The sequence below is a fragment of the Oncorhynchus masou genome, chromosome 25 (assembly GCF_036934945.1).
Source record: "Oncorhynchus masou masou isolate Uvic2021 chromosome 25, UVic_Omas_1.1, whole genome shotgun sequence".
NCBI lineage: Eukaryota > Metazoa > Chordata > Actinopteri > Salmoniformes > Salmonidae > Oncorhynchus > Oncorhynchus masou.
Window position 1 is genome coordinate 45,247,160 of NC_088236.1, and position 15,741 is coordinate 45,262,900.

The 15,741-nt window shown below is 45.4% G+C and overlaps 1 protein-coding gene across 2 annotated transcripts in view; it reads right to left on the reverse strand.

The window, feature by feature from the left end:
* The window catches only part of slf1 (SMC5-SMC6 complex localization factor 1), a 37,132-nt gene that overhangs the window by 1,788 nt on the left and 19,603 nt on the right, over nt 1–15,741 (reverse strand). Inside the window, exon 17 of one of the 2 annotated variants that reach the window (XM_064937846.1) lies at nt 14,829–15,011. In XM_064937846.1, the coding sequence (XP_064793918.1) occupies nt 14,829–15,011 (183 nt within the window). Of the gene's footprint in view, nt 1–14,811; nt 15,012–15,741 lie in introns of both variants that reach the window. The other variant, XM_064937847.1, reaches the window with a different exon arrangement.

The following is a 15,741-nucleotide window of genomic DNA, read 5'->3' on the forward strand; positions in this document are numbered from 1 at the left end:
ATATATAGTGGAGAGAGCGAGACAGACAGAGAGAGAGAACAGCTGTTAACCCACAGGGCCAGCCAGGGCATTCGACTCACTTTACTGCTAACTTATGTTGACACGATTAACTGGTCACGTTGTGGTTGTGTTTGGGGACTCAGTGAGATAGTGACCTAATATGAGTTTTAGGTTTACACATGCTTATGTAACACATTAGGCTGTGTCAGTGCAGATTAATCAAACTGAGAGGCATTGCTAAGGGTTGGGAAACCGATATGATGAGGCTAGAGGACAATAAAGTCATTGTCGTTCAAACACGAGACCGATTTGATCTCGTCACGAACCGCATTTCCCCTCGCTCATATATGACATCAGTAGGACAGTACATGACGCATACGTACACACAATGTATTTTCATGCAAAGCCAGTTTCACTGTGTGGCGTTGGGCAATGTGTTAAAAGTACATTTGACATTTTCTTGTCTTCTCCCGCTCTCCTCTTCCCTTTGTGTGTTCATAATAAAAGCCTTTTCCCAGCAGCGGGCCCACGCACACTTGGCCGATGTGGAGCAGGCAGAGTGTGCACCCTTTGTTTGCTTTTAGACATCCTAAGTTCCGATGGCAAACTGCACTTGATGCCAGTTGACTGCTCAACGTTCCCGCAACGTTTCCGCTCGTTTAGGGCTCTCTGACGATTGGCCGCAGAGTCTGAAAGGCAGCGGTGTCTGTTTGACAGACACTCGGAGGCTTGGGAAACCACACGGGTAAAGGAAGGACAATTGCCATCCCTGTCGTTGGATGCGGTTGGCGAGTGTGCAGAGGCGGCACCAGGCTTAAAAAAAGGGAGGCTCTCCTTTCGCCCTACGATTTAATACGCCGAATGGTGCCCTTTACCTTGCGTGCGGAAGTTGGCATTCAGCAAGTTCAAGTAGCTCATTATCTAGGTATTAAAATAAATACAGTACATACATTGGAATTATTGGTTGGCGCTCTTGCACACATAGTAAATACATACCGTACTCACGCTAAATAATGTTATTTATTATGGAACTTTAGGGGAACACCCCCTTTTTTTTTTTTAAAGGTGGCCATCACGACTTGTGGAGAGAAAAGGGAGCTTGCAAATGAAGAGGTGTTTCTTTCTTTTTCCCTCTCGAATACGGCTAGCCAGCTCTGGCGCTCGGAGGAATAGCGAAAGTAAAGCACATGACTCGGGTACCACGGGAGGTCAGCTCTCATCTACCTTTTAGTGCTTCAAGCTCAAGTGGCAAAAACTCAATCTGCATAAATTGGCGCGTTAATCTACATAAACTTTTACATTAGCAGGGACATTTACAATGCAGAGGTCAGCCAGGGAGCAGCAGTCAAGGACGTAAGAGCACGGTTTCGATCAAAGCCGCTCTAGAGAGAAATAGAGAGAGAGATGGAAAGAGAGAGGTAGGCGAGGTGAGAAGAGTTCTTCACACAAAGCAGGTAATAATAGCCAACCACTCCAGGTTTATTTGGCCTTGCCATTAGGCCCATTGAAAAGGAGTGCTTATGAAGTTTCAGGTCAGTCATGTCATGCTCAGGCAAAGGGCTTTGGGCCTTGAGGGGAAGCATTCACAGTATTTGCCAGGTCTATCAAGTTTAAGAGAGGGGGAGAGAGTTTTTGTATGTCGGGAATGGGCAATCTTCACACATTTCTTCCAGTTTTGAGCCTCAAAAATAGACTTCCAAAGTGGGAATATTTTATTCACAATAGCTGTAGCTTTCAGTGAGGGGTCCAGCCTTGGGTTGTGCTCTGCATGTGCCTTTCACACCGTCAATTAACATTTCAATGGCAGAAGGCCATGTTCTTGAGTACTTTTTGGAACTCTTCTCCAAAAAGGATTAAAAAATATATATATTTTCAGTCCACAGAATGCAGGCTCAGCTCAAGTGGCCTTCAACGATCCATGTTTTTGTGTGTGAAAAATCACTGACAAAGGAGTGCACCATCATCCATGACTGTAAATTCTGTTGAAACATCCTGTGGCCCTCCCTTACATGCTTTCTAACTACAGGGCACTTATTGAAATACAGGAAGCCAAATACTAAACCTACAGTCGGGTATGATGGGCACAGCCACCAACCCCCCACTTATTCTGCTCCCACTTTCTCCATGAACTGAGCTCTCACCCCCCCCCCGAGCTGATTGGGCCCAAATCAAAAACATCAGTTGTGAGTGGCGAGGCAGGCTTGCCGTGGTCCTGGCCTGCTTGCCGCTCTGCCACCATATCAAACTGCCTGACAGACAGGCCACAACACGGGGGAGTAACAGAGACAGAGAGAGGCGTAGTGGTGGAGGGGGGTTTCAGCAGAGACCGGTCTGTCTCTATGGTGGTCTTTCTATCCTGCCTGGCTGTGTCGGTCTACCTGTACACATGCGCTCCAAAAATGTTACCCGTAACTAACCCAAGATATTTCATCGGCGTAGTTTCCAAATGGGAACAAAGGAAGTATAGTGGGCAGAACACACAAGGAGGTGGGCAGAGCTGAGCATGTTAGCTAGCGAGCTAACATGTTCTAGCATGTATTTGCATATTTTCGTTAGGGAACGCCTACCCTGAAGTGCACGCAATTCGCCCTTGTGCTCTTTCTAAACAATGCCATTTTCTTCTAACTTTTAGAAATGGTGAAGCCTACAAACATTTTGCGCACTCTGTTCGAAACAGATTTTAATTTGGTGAACAGAAAACATTGCATTGAGATAGTGTTTCATCAATGAGAACATTTGCGGTGGTCACCTGGTCGATCTACAAACATTCCCTAGTTGATCGCCAAACATTTCTGTAAAACAAAAACGCCTTGCGTTCCTGTTTTTGTTGGCAGCGGGAGCACTTGATTCAGCAGCCCTAGCGCCAGGAAGACAAAGTGTTCCCATCTCATGCATCTGAAGGTAGAACGCCTACCCGACAGGCCCAGAGAGAACAAATCAAGGGTACCTATAGGCCTACCGCTGAACAACCAGATCACCATCTGCACCGTTTCCTCGCGCCAGAGACTGTAAAAACAAGAAGCCTCGAACGCACAGCAAAGTTGATCACGTAAGATTTCAAAATGTTTAAAAACTATGACAGCAAAGAGCTGCTGTTTAGATGAGTAAGCTCATGTTGAAGTTGGTATTCAGCCCTGTCAACACCTTGTGTTCTCCCTACTTCCACAAACACTACAACCAGCACTGCAGCTGCAATGAATGAGCACAGCAAGGTGTTTCCATAAGCTAGCGCTGCTATTATTAGCGCCTTGTGCCTTTTTAAATATCAAGGAATATTTACCTTTCTCCGGTCATTGGAGTAACAACATGAATTGGCGCACGAGGCAGAAATAATGCGGTGCGACTTAAGTTTCGCCATCAGCCGGAGGACTGTGTCCCCTTTTCCCAGCGGAGGGAGGGAGGGTGAGTCGGGTGAGAGGCAGCCTCACTGCTGCTCCCCTTCCTCTGCTCAGACTGACCATCAGATGCAGGCCATCAGTCCAGTAAAAAAACTAAAACAAATGATTATGCTCAGTCAGCTGTGCCCTCACAAGTAATACAACAAATGATCTATTACCACTGTGATCAAATGGTCATATACAGTGGCTACAATGTTTGTTATATCATTTCAAAATGGCCGGAGAAGAGGGACATTGGCACGGCAACTCAAAGCATAGCCAATATGCAGCGATAATGTATTGGGTCTATAGCCTACTGCACAAACCTCATTGCTACACAACTGCTTTTTAATTGGTTAATGTTACAGATGCTTACGTTTTTTTAATTAAGTCAAGTGTAAATCTGAGCGTTAGATCTCGGCTTGTATTTTGACTTGGAAAGTGGTCTCGGCTCTGAAAAGGACTGGTGTATTGCCATATTCTCCCACTGGACTTCCTCTCATCACCATATTTGGTGGCAAGATCTAAACCGATTCTGACTCCCTCCCTCCAACGGAATCAGCCACTGCCTATTCTTCACAAATCTGTCAGTGCTTTACTTCACACTTACACTGTACACACAAACACACACACCCAGAGCGAGAGAGCGTTGGGAGTGTGTCCGGGGCTTGGTACGATATTGGCTCCTGCATCACGGAGAGCGATTAAAATGAGTCCAGGTATTGGCGCAATGTGTCAGATATGCTGCTCTGGAGATAAATAAAACACCTGGGGGATTAAATGTGAGCAGGGGTAATTACGCTATTTGCTCTACGTGTGTGTGTGTGTGTGTGTGTAGGCGGGGGAATTCACACGCCTCGCGAATGCTACTGCAGCCTGCACCAGTCAGACGCAGCCTGATTGCCACACACACCATCACACACAGAGCACAGAGCCCTCTGGCCTTTAGAGGGCAGGCAAAGACAAGAAATAGAAAAGCCAGAGTGGAGGAGGGGAGAAACCGAGCAAGGAGTCCTAGCCCCCCCCCCCCCCTCTCTGTCTGCTTTAGTTCCAGACGAGAGACGCAGAGGCAAACAGACTGGGATGCGGCTCCACAGCACAGCAGAGCACAGTAAACACCCCTCTCTCCATTTCCCCTTCCACCTGACAGAAAGACAGCGAGACACTGTGTGAACTGAGACCAGGGGCAACACCCCCAGAGGAGCATCCCTGCCCTACAACAACAGCAACCATAGGAAGACAATAGCACAGCATCAACCAATGGCACGGCCCAACCACAGTCAATGTACACATCGACAGCCAGCGGAATAAAGCGTATTTTCCGATTCTCCTTTCCTTCACGCCGATCTAAAAAAAAAAAAAAGACGACAAATTTGGTGAAATCACTGTGGATAAGGGTTCAGGAGACAAAGAAACAAACCCACTGTGGCCGGGACGATATCAGTATCGCGATACTTCGTGGCAAGGAGACAAAACACGAAGCGGCTTTAACTTCTTGAAAACAGCCCTAACGGTGGAGACAACGTTGTCACCCAGAGTCACATGTATTTATTTTCCAAGCTACAGCAAACAATATTTGACACGCAGCAGGTTTTTAAAGAGAACATAATAGTTTGGTCTACTTCATGCTTTCATTTTTGCCATGTAAAAAAAAAAAAAAAAAAGGATTGCGATACTGTTATCGTCACAGCCCTAGAAACCACTTGCCATCATTGAGACGCAGCCCACATCTTTAAGGGAACCCAGCCTGCGAGTGGTAGCGAGAGAGTCGCAGGGATGGTTGTTTGTTAGCGGTGGTAATGAGAGCTCTCCGGTTGAAGGGCTCATCACCCAATCAAACATAGGCCTGGGCAGACAGAGATTAGAGCCAGATTATGGGCCAGAGGGTTAGGGGTTGAAGGCTGGACTCTAGCTGTAATCCCCCACGGGCACACCTGCCACACACACAGCCGTTGTGACATCTACAGGACGAGGAACCAACAGATTGGAGGCGACATTGTAAATCCCTTGCTGCCCAGTATTCGAGCTTTATACTGTTATGCAGCACTTTGATAATAATACCTCGATGAGGCACAGTGTCTTGTCAGTAGATGACCAAGGAAGTGCAGGGAAATGGCTAAGAAAAATGACATTGGCCAAGAATATCCATGGCGTAGGCACGTGTCTTTCAATAAAGAGGTTAGACTCTCTCTTCATATCCTGTGACCTACTCAGACTTGTTACTGTGTAAGGGTCCGAGCAGCTTTAGTGCTCTTGGACCCTCATTGGCCCGTGGACAACATATAAAAGGAAGGAACTGGGTAGGCAACTTAGTACACAGTCTTACAAACAGAAGGTCTATAAAACTACTCACTATCACACATTGAACACTCATTTTTTCACACATTCAACACAGCTGGAAAAATGTAATAATATAGAAGACTTCACTCCTCTTAATCTCTCGTGGCCAGATTCACAGGAAGTGACAACCTTCGGGCAATTTTTACTTTTGGGTAACCGTGATCAGATACGTCTGAACTACGGCTTATTCATGTTGCTCTTGGACACGATGGTGCTGCCTTCTGGGTCGACACAGTCGATTCAAGTGAAGACCGATTGCTGGCGTTTTTGAGGTCCGGCCTGAACAGAGAGAAGAGACAGTCATAGGAAAAGGACGCGGCTACGTCCCTGTCGGAAACGGAGACGCTAGACGTTAACCTTGAGGACTAGCCAGTCGCCCCTTGTTCCTCTGAGAAGAAAGGCGCGGAACTGGCCCTTTGGAAGAGAAGGAGAAAATGGAGCGTTACAGGAGGAGTTGCTCGACCTGTGTGTGTTTACTCCACTCGCATAAAAGAAGCCTCCTACCCTTCCTAAGCTGCCTCGATAGGCAGTAAAAAACACAGCACCAGGCAAGTGGTTCTAACAGAGGAGGGCTAGTCTGGTCTAAGAGGGAGGTGGATGGGGTGGTGTGGGAAGTACAGAGAATGTACTTTGGGGCCTTATGGGGCTGAGGCCCTCCACCAAATTTCTACTTTCTCTTGCAGCCTTCAATGGTGTTTTGGATGTCTCCTCTATCTATCTATAGAAGAGTTTCCCCTTTCATGCTCCTCTCACGTGTGTGTGTGTGTGTGTGTGTGTGTGTGTGTGTGTGTGTGTGTGTGTGTGTGTGTGTGTGTGTGTGTGTGTGTGTGTGTGTGTGTGTGTGTGTATATGCAGGCAAGCTGCTATTTATTCCAAGGTTGCACTTCTACTTGGGTTTGTGCTATTTTTCGGTCTTGCAAGATTTCTCGCAGCCCACCTAACCTTTTAAAACACAGCCTGAAGTTCTGCTGAAACACAAGCACTGGCCACAGTGAGGGTTAAGCAACACACTAACAGCGTAGCAGTCGCTACCAGAACGTCTCTGGTTTCAGTCCCAGCTGCGACGACTACCGAGTTGACCCCGATCAAGAAAGGCAAGGTTTACCCGCCATTTTGGAAACGGCGCGCCGCATCACAGCCTGGGGACATCTGTGACACTGCACAAGTCTGAGGGAACCAAGCTGCTTCCTTTGCCGCCGAGCTAATGACATCTTTCAGTTCCACAAACATGAATTCAGAACTCAAAAAGGGATTGGGAAGGGATGGGTGAATGACTGAGACAAGCGGATGAATGCTTGTTGGTGTGACTAACAAAAAAACAGCTGCAGAAGAGGTCTGGTAGAACATAAATCGCTGTCCTCAAATGAACAATTAATTTGCAACTGCTTTAAGGAGCTACTGCCCCTAAAAACCAACTAATCCCTTCGAGTCACAAACGTTTATTCTGGTGTCAAAATTAACTACAAATGTGTAAATAGGACAATTTTTGTCAAAGTCGTCTAAAAGTTTGGAACCGAAATGTGTCACAATGAGTAAATGAAGGTTGGGTTTGGATTACAATCATGTCCACGTGCAAACCGTACCCTACGCCCACACCGCGTCCCTTCATCGAATGGGGCTCTGTTGTTTCATCGCCCCCAATCAACGATTTCAAGAAGATCACGGACGTTTTGAGACTGAAAAGCCTTTACGGATTGACCATGCAACGCAAGTTTAAAGCAGGATACACATCCAACAACTATGGTTTGTAAGCCCTGCCAAATGACCCTATCATGTGGGGATAGGTGATGGAGATTTGTTGGTCCTCAGTGGTGATGAGTATACCCATAGCCAGCTAATTAAGATTGATGGGACAACAGTATATTAGCATTGCTAGCTAATTTTGTCAAACTTACCTAGTAACATTAGTGAGATGGCAAAGTACATTTGTCATTAATCATAATAATGACAAAGTTGTTTCCTACTAATTATTTGCCTATTTTAGCAATGTCATCGTATTTCTAAGTTAGTGTGACTTAAGACAAAACAGTCACATTAGCCTTCGAGCGGGTGCAACCCATGTCTAGGGCACAAATAAATATTGGATGCAGCTATGGTGGTACGAGCTAACTCATGTCTGACTACAACAGTGTACTAACTAGCAGCAACAAATTCAAACCAACCCAGAGCCATAGCAAAAACATGTCACAGTTGGTTGAAAATTGTAACGCCCCCACTGGCCGGAATCTAATCTGGAGCCAGTCAAGTCTACATCTGTAAAGCATACAATTTGCAAACAAACCAGATTACATTATTTCTCGAGCTATGTTTATAATTTAGGAATGATGACAATCGTTGACCCTGTTTTTCTGTTAGACAAAGTGCACATTTGGATGCCAGGACCTATCAGAAGGCACAAAGGTGGGTATCATGTCATATGTCCAGCAATGTGATTACAAATGGTTTAGTGACCAATAATTTCATTAAATTGTTCACTTGCTATTTTCACAGCTTGTCAGGCAAGACCTCAGAATATAAGTGTCACGCAACACAAGTACCCATGTGACACCTCTTACTGTCTTACAGTCTCCCTCAACTCCTATGAAAAACACACCATGAGGCTTCTAATAGTGACCCGAATTACTGCCCTGATGACACAGACACATCAACAATGATACGTAATGTGTGTTGTGAAAAGTTATTTTAAAAGAAATACCTGACTTGATAAAATAGGCTAATTCCACAGCCAAGCTGGGGAATTACTACTAGATGTACAGTGGGGCAAAAAAGTATTTAGTCAGCCACCAATTGTGCAAGTTCTCCCACTTAAAAAGATGAGAGAGGCCTGTAATTTTCATCATAGGTACACTTCAACTATGACATACAAAATGAGAAAAAAAATCCAGAAAATCACATTGTAGGATTTTTAATGAATTTATTTGCAAATTATGGTGGAAAATAAGTATTTGGTCAATAACAAAAGTTTCTCAATACTTTGTTATATACCCTTTGTTGGCAATGACAGAGGTCAAACGTTTTCTGTAAGTCTTCACAAGGTTTTCACACACTGTTGCTGGTATTTTGGCCCATTCCTCCATACAGATCTCTTCTAGAGCAGTGATGTTATGGGGCTGTTGCTGGGCAACACGGACTTTCAACTCCAAAGATTTTCTATGGGGTTGAGATCTGGAGACTGGCTAGGCCACTCCAGGACCTTGAAATGCTTCTTACGAAGCCACTCCTTTGTTGCCCGGGCGGTGTGTTTGGGATCATTGTCATGCTGAAAGACCCAGCCTTGTTTCATCTTCAATGCCTTGCTGATGGAAGGAGGTTTTCACTCAAAATCTCACAATACATGGCCCCATTCATTCTTTCCTTTACACGGATCAGTCATCCTGGTCCCTTTGCAGAAAAACAGCCCCAAAGCATGATGTTTCCATCCCCATGCTTCACAGTAGGTATGGTGTTCTTTGGATGCAACTCAGCTTTCTTTGCCCTCCAAACACGACGAGTTGAGTTTTTACCAAAAAGTTATATTTTGGTTTCATCTGACCACATGACATTCTCCCAATCTTCTTCTGGATCATCCAAATGCTCTCTAGCAAAACTTTAGGCGGGCCTGGACATGTACTGGCTTAAGCAGGGGGACACGTCTGGCACTGCAGGATTTGAGTCCCTGGCGGCGTAGTGTGTTACTGATGGTAGGCTTTGCTACTTTGGTCCCAGCTCTCTGCAGGTCATTCACTAGGTCCCCCCGTGTGGTTCTGGGATTTTTGCTCACAGTTCTTCTGATCATTTTGACCCCACGGGGTGAGATCTTGCGTGGAGCCGAGATCGAGGGAGATTATCAGTGGTCTTGTATGTCTTCCATTTCCTAATAATTGCTCCCACAGTTGATTTCTTCAAACCAAACTGCTTACCTATTGCAGATTCAGTCTTCCCAGCCTGGTGCAGGTCTACAATTTTGTTTCTGGTGTCCTTTGACAGCTCTTTCGTCTTGGCCATAGTGGAGTTTGGAGTGTGACTGTTTGACGTTGTGGACAGGTGTCTTTTATACTGATAACAAGTTCAAACAGGTGCCATTAATACGGATAACGAGTGGAGGACAGAGGAGCCTCTAAAAGAAGAAGTTACAGGTCTGCGAGAGCCAGAAATCTTGTTTGTTTGTAGGTGACCAAATACTTATTTTCCAACATAATTTGCAAATAAATTCATTAAAAAATCCTACAATGTGATTTTCTGGATTTTTTCCCTAATTTTGTCTGTCATAGTTGAAGTGTAACTATGATGAAAATTACAGGCCTCTCATCTTTTTAAGTGGGAGAACTTGCACAATTGGTGGCTGACTAAATACTTTTTTGCCCCACTGTACATCTAGTAGTAGTCATTTTAGTTGTGAAGTGCATTAGCAAAAAGCTTTGTCCTTTTATTTAGAACAAAATGCAACTTACTTGGTTGTCTATTATGTCACCCTGTCACAGGCCCTCCCAGTCAACACCACTTCATAAGATTGACTGCTGCAGTGGTTCGATAGGTGTCCAGTTTGTAGCCAAAGACCTCACCCTCCTCCAGCCTCACCCCTTGCCTGTTCACCAACGGTCGACAAGGTAAATGTCCAGTAAAACCATTTTCATGGCAAAACCCTTTTCATTCCATGTGTCACTGATGAACTCTGCCTCAACTCTGCCTGTTTCTACAGATGGACTGGAGCGTCGGTCATTTGATGGGAGACCATAATTGAGTTTGTCTCAGATATCACCCACATCCTAACTGCCGTTGGTAATAGAACTGCAACTGTGTGTGTGTTCACAGAAACATCCATGGAGAATTGCAAGATGTTGTGATGAAGTCCAGACGGACATACAGGCTTGATACTGGTGCCTCTGAATAGACAGAGACCTGGCACTCAGCATACAAATTATACTAGACAACTTTTTCTTGTATTGTCTTTTTTTATTATTATTGAATGGTATCAGTCAGTATGGGGAGGGAGAAACCCTGTGTATTCTGCACCAGGATCTGGGAACTCCTGTTGTATATGGGACACCACACAGGAAGGTATGACCACTCTGACATGTTTGCCAAGGTAGCCCAATTACCAGCAGACAAAAACGCCGATAGGCAACGTATCTGTCACAGCTGGGAATGACAATGAAAGGTGAAAGGTGCACATTGTCATATTGGCAGAAGACTGCCTCTATGGTATTATGTAAAGTGTTGTTTATTCTACATGGACCTGCTACTTTGTTTGAAAGTTATCAAAACCCTTAGTTTGTTACTCATCGTGTATTCATTCCTGGCGTTTCTATAATGGTCTCTCTGCGTTGTTGGGAAGGGCCCGTAAGTAAGCATTTCACTGTTAGTCTACACCTGTTGTTTCCGAAGCGTGTGACATAACAATTTGATCTGCAGAAATTCAGCAACTGCATTCTTCTCATATTATTCTGTAGGCTACTGACCTATTCAAAGCTTCCTCTGGCATCTCACCATACACCTGTGCCTGTAGTTATGGAGCGCCACCTGCAGGAGGTTTGTTCGTTGTGATCGAGTGGGGGGGGGGGGGGGGGGGGGGGGCATCTGCGGCCAAGGTCCTGACAGATGGGTGTGTTTTGGTGGTGGCAAGGACACATCCAAGAAACACCCACATCAAGCCACACCAACTCACATTTGGCTTCTGTCATGGCAGCCAGCATTTCTTGAAGAGCCAAAAACCTAGGTTAAATCAGCGGGTGCAGTTCCTCTTTATCCTACGGTTGAGTAGACCGTACCAAAAAAAAAAAAATTAATTAAACTAGTGTAGTGTAGCCTAATCTAAATTAGCTGTTTAGTTGGTCTGTTTTAGCTGGGCCTCAATGAGACTGGATGTAGAGGGTTGCTAGGCTAGGCTAAGCAAGACTTGGTCTGCTTACTAACATGGGTGGCTGTATTGAGCCCACGCCACCAGAGATTAAGGCGCAGGGCGACAGCTTGAAGGCTCTTTTCTTCCTGCCTCTCTCTCCACGCCTCTCTGGAGCAGCTCAGATCTCAGCCACAGCTCCAGGTCATTTTCCATTCCAATCAGGGGCACTCTCTCTCTCTTTCTGGTCATCCTGCAAAATTTAAACACTCCCAGCCGAGGAGGGGGCACAACGAGCGGGCACACACGCTAACACACACACAGGGTCGTGTGGGCAAGTCTTCAGAGAGCAGAGGGAGGGTAAAGAGAGGGAGGGGAGAGAGCAGGCCTTTCCCTCAGCCATGGCATGCTTTCCCCGCCAGCACCCCAGGGTCGAGGGTGGGGGCCATACGTTCCAACCCCCACCACCCCTTCCCCTCCCTCCCTCTGTGTCCTCCAGCCAGGGTTATTATTTCAGGGTTACAACACTGCCATTGAAAGGCCTTGTTTGTTTGGCAGTGGCAGCGAGAGCTGCCTTTCCGACCAAGCCCTGGCAGATCAGCTGAGTTTGGCTGTTGGGAACAACAACAGGGTGACAGCCAGGCAGCAGCAATTTAGTAACCACTACAACACTTGCTAGCTAACCCCACCATTAAAGATATTTGTTCATGTATAAATGTATTCAGTAATCATTGTAAACCAAATAGTCAGTAGAAAACATATTAATACATTGAAGCTACTTTACTTGGCCCTCTTCTCTAAGCTCAATGAGTGGTAAATGGAGCCACGCTGCTGTCCAAGTCGCTCCACAACTGTCTTGATGTGTAGGACCCAGCCACCTGCTAATCAAAGCCCTTGGTTCGAATGTTCTGTTCAACGGGAATCGCTCGCTCCGTCCTTTCCATCGGTCAGCCTGAAGGCCAGTGGTGTCTGTGGGGACAGACCGAGACACTGCAACCCCTTCCCTCTCCCCAGCTAGCCTCACTACCTCCAGTCACAACGTCAAGAAACAGAAACTAAGTGAAAGAAAGGAGGGGGGAAAGAGCTAAGTGTTAAATTGTGAGCGCTCTCTCGTTTCTCCAGCAGCAGTTGCTCCATCCATCCATCTCTCAGTGATGTGGCCTCGCGGGCAGCACCGAGTGGAGTCTTAGTAAGACGACGCTCGCAGTGACTGGTGCCACCCACACAGACAGCTCACACGCACACTTTCATTTTGCCAATAGTCTCTTCCTCTGACCCCCTTTTAAAATTTTGCTCCTTTTCTTCCTGTCACCACGCAATGAAAAAAAAAAAAAACTCAGTTCTCACCGGGACCAAACAATCCCAATCTAATTTACTTTTTGAGGACAGAATATATACATGTGTTAATAGGAAAGCCAAATCAAATTAACTATAATTAGTCAAATTGGAGAGTGAGGCAGGGAAGTGGCGGCAGCCTACATGGGAGTCTTGTTCAACGCTATCTACCTCCCCCCACACACACATACACACCTACCCATCCCCCCCTCCACCACCACACACACACACACAGCTATGCAACCACCACCTCCTCCCCCTTTCATTTTGACACACGTCACACTCACTTCAAAGCTCCCAAACAGCGATTGCATGTGGCAAGCAAACACACAGAGACACACAAACTATTTCTGTTGTGACACATTTCCCACCAAACCAGCGTGTGAATTTCACAAGCGGCAGAACCTGACGACTCTAATCTCTTCAAAAAGACATTAACAGACATCTTATGAGTGGATGGGTAATACGTTTGGACAGACGTTGCGATGGAACACAGAGAGGAAGAGAGGGTGGTGGTAGGGGATAGTAGAGATGCATAGATGATTTAGATGAGACTGTGGCCGTAAGACTGTTAGGCCGCTAAAGTCCAGTGCCAATTTCCCTGATACATCAAAGCTACATTTCAGACTCATTCATCCATCCATATTCCTCTCACCTCATTCAATGGTTAGGCTACATTTCCAAATACTACAGTAGCCCTCAAACCAATAAAGTAACTCTTCGAACTTGTGTGTGAAGAATTTGTTTCTCTCGGTGTGTGTGTGTGGTCACGGTACCAACATTTTGATAAAAAGCTATTTTTGCCCATTCTAATGCAAACTATTCCAGTGAGGTACTAAAAGGTATTCTCCGGTACTTTTGTAAACTTTTAAGCCAGTTGTTTTGAAAGTAGCGCTCACGAGCCAAGAGTGGTCCCCTAAAATTGCGTACTACATCATATATGATATGTGCACTTCGTCATTGCTCTCTCTCTCTCACTCTGCTGTGTGCGCATGATGTGCCTCTTGCTAGCTGTCACTCAAATGCTGAGGGGCTGAAGCTCATTGGTTAAAATTGAATTGCTAGGGGCTGGCCCACATGAAAATATAGGACAAATGGCACAGCACCGCTTCCAGAACAACAGCTGCTTTCAAACTAGGGATTTCATGGCTAATTGAGGTAATACAGTAATTCTGCATTGACACATCCAGCCCAAAGTGGGAAGTTTAAAAAAATATTAGAGAGTTCCTCTTAATCTCTATACAATGTGAGACACATTTGACAGAAATAGCAAAGGTAATAATTCTAGCACCGAACCGTCAGAGGAAGGCCCAAATTTTTTTTCCAAGACTCCAGTCACCCAAGTCCGACTGTTCTCTCTGCTACCGCACGGCAAGCGGTACCAGAGCGCCATGTCTAGGTCCAAAAGGGTCCTTAACAGCTTCTACCCCCAAGCCATAAGACTGCTGAACAATTAATCAAAATGGCTACCGGACTATTTACATTGACCCCCCCTCCCAGACTGTATTTTTACACTGCTGCTACCCGCTGTTTATTATCTATGCATAGTCAGTTTACCCCTACCTACATGTACATATTACCTCAACTAACCTGTACCCCCCACACATTGACTCGTTACTGGTACCCTCTGTGCTTCTACATGTGCATTGCTTGCCATTTGGGGTTTTAGGCTGGGTTTCTGTACAGCACTTTGTGACATCGGCTGATGTAAAAAGGGCTTTATAAATACATTTGATTGAATTTGATTGATTTATAGCCTCGTTATTGTTATTTTATTGTCTGTTTATTTTATTTTTTTACTTTAGTTTCTAAACTCCATTTTTTGAACTGCATTGCTGGTTAAGGTAAGTAAGCATTTCACGGTAAGGTTGTATTCGGCGCATACGACAAAACTTTTTATATTTCATGTTCCAGAATGGAAAAAGTACAGAAGTTTCGGCATACCATGCGCGTTGACTGACCTGCATGCTGCAGGAGCATCATGGCGATGTCTGTGTGTCCACCGAGCAGCGAATCATGTAGGGGGCTGACTCCACCAACCTGGCTGTACAGGTGAGGGGTGGGCCGGTGGCGCAGCAGGGCCTCCACACACGCACGGCTGCCATGGTTACACGCCTCGTGCAGGGGCGTCCAGCCTGCGTGGTCTAAGTAGTAACACACACACACAAATATGTGCACACACAACAGACAAAACGGTCATCCAATTATATTTTTAAGATTGAATTCTACATTATGAGTTAAATGGACAACAACACCTATGACAAGCATCAAACAACATATTATACTGCTAATATCTTCATAGCTAATAGCAGCCATATTTTCATTTGAAAAGCAAATAATCTAGGATACTCTAACAATTTCTCTACATCCAAAGCTAGACGCACACCAAAACGTAATATTTAATAGCTTAAATCTATAATGATCTGAAGTTAGGTAGGTTGGCGTATTCTGTAGGTGTAATCGTTCTTGTGCTCGTTAAACAATAGGAGTTCTCTGTCTCGGAGACCAGAGGCCTCGGAACGCAAGCCTGTCCCCATAACGTGTCACTAGAGCATAGAGATCGTACTCAAACTAGTCCTCCCACCACTCCAAGCCATTCAGTTTGTCCCGTTTCCTTTTCGCCATCACGTCTCTGGTTTTACTCTTCGTCCCCGGTCACCCAATCTCCACTTAGCACGTTAGACGACCATCAGGCAACGCATCTAAACTATTAAACTAACGCTGAATCTGCATAAGCCATTGAAATGGACTGAAAAGGAAGACGGTTATTATATTTGCCCTGGGAGAAAAAAACACACAAAAAAAACAGGTGGAAATATAAGAGGAAGTGCATTCACTTGGCAGAGAGACTGTAAATCTAACCTCCAACCCACC